General features: G+C 50.3%; 1 protein-coding gene across 1 annotated transcript; it reads right to left on the bottom strand.

Annotated features, from left to right (window-relative positions):
• Positions 1-536: 536 nt before the first annotated feature.
• On the bottom strand, positions 537-2,749 carry LOC147966420 (uncharacterized). Its single transcript, XM_087530827.1, has 2 exons — positions 1,108-2,749; positions 537-1,066 (listed from the first exon to the last, which is right to left on the bottom strand). The coding sequence occupies exons 1-2, from the start codon at positions 2,747-2,749 to the stop codon at positions 537-539; spliced, it is 2,172 nt and encodes a 723-aa protein (XP_087386953.1).
• Positions 2,750-5,731: the final 2,982 nt, after the last annotated feature.

Below are 5,731 nucleotides of genomic sequence, written 5' to 3' on the forward strand. Positions count from 1 at the left end.
TTATATACTACGTAGATGATTCACCGAGATCCACCAAACTCAAACTTAGCATGTGATATAAAAAAGTACTTCCCTTGTGTAATATGTATCGATTACTTCATGCAATAAAACTTTCTCTTTTTAAAGCACCTTATCATCCACAATGCCTTTATGTTCATAGAAAAATCATTCAAAATTTATGTTACTTAATAGACATGCAAAAAATTAAATGAATAAGTAGTAACCAACCAATTAGCAAAATGATCATCAGATGAGCGCATACATGATTTTAACATAGTATTGCGTGCACACCTCTATTAGACCACTTAAGACAGATATTACCAACAAAAGTAAATTTCACCCTGAGTAAAGACTAATAAATAAAAAGAGATTTTTTTAAATATATACTATAGTATACACTATTAACCATAACAAGGCGCAGCGCCGCACGGGTATATGCTAGCGTGTGCTACAGTGGGCATAAGCTGACATCCGTGCTCATCTTTTCTACCTTCGTCCCTGACAATACTGTCCTAATTAAGAGATAGTATATGACTTTATTTAGATTTGGGCTGTATATTAGGCACCACCCACACACACTGCAATGGTTGCTTGAGACCATAGATGGATGGTTGGTACGCCTTGTTCTCCATATCATAGAACACCGCTTGTTTGCCATCCTCGGAAAAACTTGGAAAGTATATCCTATTCCCATGCCCTGCTTCCGGCGACACCATCGAGTATGACACCCTGAAATCAAGAAACAAGGCTGCACCACCGATCTCTTGCACCTCCATCCATGCCATCTCCTCCTTGAGCCTGAACACCCGCGGTGGCTCGTCAGCGTTACGGATGAATACAGAGACTAGTTCCCCTCCCAGTTCAACCAGGTAGCAAAACTCTCTCCCCACATGGTGGTCGCCGTCAAGGTCCATCTCCACGTGGATCGGCTTAGGCTTCTCCAAGATTGTCCATGTGTCGCTCATCGGGTCAAACGTGGCGAGGTTGCCCTTTCTTCCAAGGCAATAGAACTTGCCATGGAACAAGACGGGGTTGTTGTATGCCACCGGGAATTGCCATGGAACAAGACGGGGTTGTTGTATGCCACCGGGAAGGGCTCCCCTTCGTAGTACTCGAGATGCCTTTCGAACCACTTTGCCTCACCTTTCTGCCACCTAAGGACATTGACTGCTTTGCCGTCATCCCGGCTGAAAACGGCGAAGAAGACACAGTCCGGTGACGCCGGGTCCGCCAAGGACCACGACAGGCCCATGTAATAGTATTTCCTCTCGAGCATGGGCATCTCCACGACGTCCTCAGTGAAGGGGTTTATGATGTACATGTCGCATATGTCTGCATTGGTCGACATGGCCACCCATCCGTCTTTGGAGAACCGGAAAATATGCTCGTCGTGTTCGTTTTCGACATCGTCGAATATTTCAACCGTCATTTTGTACCGCTGTCCACGCAGAGGGTCGAACAGCTTGCAATTACCATCACGGCCAGAGTAGTGCAGGAGCCAAGGCCACACATTGGCTTCCTCAACAGGGTTGGACACCATGCTCCAGGACTTGCAGACTGCCGGGAATCGGAGACGGTCCACCAAAGAAAGCCTCGAGACAACCAACTCCAGCAATTCTAGTGGCAGATTATGCCATGGCGGCGTAATCAAAGAGGTTGTCTGCTGCTCCTCCTCCTCCTCCAACTTCAAGGTGGACTCTTTCAGCACAAGGCCATTAGTCAACAGCAGTTCCCTTTCTTCCACCACCGTTGCCAATGGCGGAACGGCCCAGAATGCTCTGCACCAAGGCTTGGTAGGTTGCGGAAGGATCTGTCGGAAGCTGATGGTGTTGTCATCCAAGCAGAACTTGTATAGCCTTTCGCAGTCGCAGCTCGACCAGACAATGTACACACAGTTACCCTGCTGCACCAAACCCGCTTCCCCTGGACGCACGGGCACGGAGAAGCCGTAATGCCCGGAGACGAGGAAGCCACGGTCGCCGCCGATGCTATCCACCCTGCTCGATGTCATGGACTCGAGATCCAGGCGGGACACTGTGACGCTGGTGAGCGTGCCGTCGTAGCTAAAATCCCCAAAATGTTGCGTGGCAACTTCGAAGAGATCCCCGCACGACTCCAAGACGTAGTACGTGACCGTCCTGTCGTGTTCCTCTTTGCCGCCACAGAGAGATCCCATCAGCCGCGCTTGGACCGTGCCGTCGCCTTGGTCGCTTATCACAACGAGCGTGTCGGATTCACCGAACGAGTAGATCTTCCCTCCATGGCCGATCATAAAGGTTGTGAGGCTGACGGGGGACTCGAGCCTCAGCCACACCTGTGACTGTGAGACGCCGGGGCGGCAGTGGAGCAGGAACCTATCCGCGTCGTCTTCTACATCACGTGCAACGGCGACCACCACGACGCAGTCCGGGTGTGCCGGCGATGTCCCGAGCGTCGCGCACGTCTTTATGGATTCCATCGGCTCGTGCAGCGGCGGCAGCGGGATCTTCTTGTTCTTGGCTGGGTCGTCGTTGTCGGACGAGGTGATGAGGCGGAGGAGGAAGCATTCGGCGGTGGACTCGTCCAGCATCAGCAGCCAGTCGCCGTTGTGGATGCAGCCTAGGCACGTCTTGCCTTGCATCTCGGGAACGATCGTCGCGTGAGAGCTCCCGTCCGCCGAGTCGACGAACGTCTGCCGCTCCCCGCGCGTTCCCTGGACCAGCCATGGCCTGGTGCCGAAGCCCGACGGGACCGAGGGTTCAGCAGCCATCCTGTCGAGCTGTTCCAGGGCCGGTTCTCTTCTGACCATCGAGAGAGAGAGAGAGAGAGAGAGAGAGAGGCCAGGTCAATTATATAGTGCATCGATAGTACGAGAGGCATGAGTCCTTTATGTCACCGTTTGGGCAGGAATTGGTGCACGGTTGGTAAGTTGCGCGGCATCCTGATACTGTTTCTTCCTTTCGGTTAAGAGATACGTCTACGTACGGCCGGATCAGCAACGTTCTGTGTTTTCCTTGCACAAAGATCGTTCATCACCCGACTAATACCAGCTGATATAATATGGAAAAGCAAAGAGTTCGTGTGCGAACTAGGGTTTGTTCAGATGTCCTCAAAGATTCGCCAAATCGTGACACTCCTGGTTTCCTTCCGCTGTCGGTTCCGGCTCTAGGGTCGAGACGACCCCATCTCCTCTCCTCCTCCCCGTTGCACCCGCGGGCAACCGGAGGGGAATACCTAGCTGCCCGCCTACCCCTCCTCCCCCCCCCCCTCCTCGCCGTTGCCTTGGCGCGGTGGCGGGCCTCCCATCTTCCCCCGCTCGGGGTGGCTAGGCGCGGCACTAGCACAGGGCACGACGACGCTTCCTCTGGAGCTGGCGGCGGCACGCGGCCTTCTGGAGGAGGCGTGATGGGCCGTGGGCGGCGGCGGTTGTCCTCGCGCGCCCAAATCTATATAGATTTGCATGAGTTTGTATGGATTTATGATATGAGTTTGTATGGATTTGTGATATGACAATATAGGTGTTCGGATCTGGATTATATTATTTGAAGGGTGCCCGGCAAATGCCCGCGAACACGTCCGTGGGTATTTAAGGGGCCGAATTGGCTGAGTCCGACTGTAGATGCTTTAAAGATGTGCGGGAAAGAGGTCGTCTGCCCAAGAAAGACCGCCCAGTAGAGGACAGCTTTCAGCTGGGGTGGCGACACTCCACACTTTATAATTCGTGTTTGTCATCCGAAGGCCACCGAGTCGTTCGCTGGAAGTTGGTTAATATCTGACGTCAGCCAAATAACGTTTCTGATGATGATATTATTGGGGACTGCCTATTCGACTGAATTTTATTTTAAGGCCAGTCATTTGTTTTCCCGAACCACCTTGTAGTGCCAGGGGAGGAGTGAAGTCTGATTAAAACTTTGAGATTGTAGAGCTTGTCGTAAACGAACCCTCACTTTCGAATCCCTGAAGTATGTACCCTGTACTCTCTAATCCCGGTCATTTTTAACCTGATGCCTTTTTAAGAGTGGGTTTGATGACATGGCAGGGAAAGACCGGGTTTGCTGACTTTTTGTGTAAATGTGTGCATGCATGCATGTCTTGTGCGTGGCAGCGTGAGTACATGCCGCGCCGGTTGGTCGTTCTTTTTTTTTTTTGGCACAGAGGCGCCGGTCGATCAGACGCAGCGTACCTACGCTAGCTACTTCAACACAAAGGTATGCATGTACGAGCAGCGCAAAATAAGATACATGTGTACGCGTACTTGCACACGTACTTGAGGATTGCGTACCTACGTGTGCATTGCTGGCAACATCGTTTTGCTCGCCGACTTCCGACTGTTTGTACACGGCTTCATACACTGGCGAGCTGACAGCCGTCTCGCCGGCTCATGCTCATGCATCGCCGGGGCTGTCGCGTGCCTACCGGCCATCACATCATGCCATCCCTCACCGCCGTTGGGGACCTGAAGGTCTCCATGGACGTCAGCTCAGCCACGTACAACGTCGGCTTGGCCACCCGCGAGCGAGCATACCTCTCCGCCGGGGCTTCCGCGCTGCCCTCCACCTACTTCCTCTTCTGCATCATGTACGCTACGCACCTCGCTGGGTGGGTCTCCAACTCTCTCCATACTGCAGCACAACCATTCGCCATAGCACATCTGTGAGCGCGCGCGGTGGCCGCAGCGCTGCAGCCATCGAAGCTGCACCAGGCACCTTCTTCCTTCCTCGCTACCCCTGGTGCAGCTACTCGGTGCTTTGTATTCTTCCTACGATGCCTTCGTGCCGTAGCAGATCAGACTGAAGCAAACCCCGCGGACGTTGCCTTTTCTTGTGTGTGTTTCCTATAAAAGAGCTATCTCTGTTCACTTGAGACGAAAACTCGTTAGCTGGGTTGGTGCGCACGTTCCGCACTTCAACACATGTGCTGCCTAACCCACCAATCCCGGCCATTCCCGATGCCAAATACGAAATCCCTGTTTGGATGTGATCGCAAGGTTAAAAACGACCGAGATTAGAGAGTACAGGGTACGGACTTTAGGGATTCGAAGGTGAGGGTTCGTTTTTCACAAGCTCTACAACCTCAGGGTTTAAATTGGACTTCACTCGCCAGGGGAGTATACATGCAAACCATTGCTTTGCCAGCTAAAACTATGCTAGGCGTGACGCAAGAACACCTACATGCAGGCGCCACACGCACATAAACATGTACCCACACCCACATGCATACACACACATGCGCCGCACATATGACGTGCTCATCATTAACTTTTTGGTTCTGCCGATGGAGCAAAATAAACACGCAGCTATGTGTTAGGTGTCTAAATTTTCAATCAAATCGCTCTCCACCATTCGATGTAGATCCAAAGGCCTAGCTGGCTTCTTCACCCACCCTTTTCTTCCCCTATATGAAAACTGAATTAAAAACCAAAAATTCAAAAAGGAAAATAATATTATTCAACTATGTGTAACATAATAGAACATAAAAACTTATACTATATCTAGCCTTCTATCCCTATACTTATATACTAGAATTAAAATAAAGAAAATAAAATAAAACGAAACTATACCCATATACTTATAGTAAAATTTAAATAAAGAAAACCGAAAAAAATGAAGTTTTACACATAATAATTTATTGGCATTGGTATTACCATTCAAAGAAAGAAAATGGAAAATAAATTAAACAAATAATGACAAAATTTGCAACAAGAAATGCAAGAATAAATATATAATAGTGGAATTTTCACCAAAAATAAGTT

The sequence above is a fragment of the Triticum urartu genome, chromosome 6A, assembly GCF_056163025.1.
Source record: "Triticum urartu cultivar PI428250 chromosome 6A, HENAU_Tu73, whole genome shotgun sequence".
NCBI classification, from domain to species: domain Eukaryota; kingdom Viridiplantae; phylum Streptophyta; class Magnoliopsida; order Poales; family Poaceae; genus Triticum; species Triticum urartu.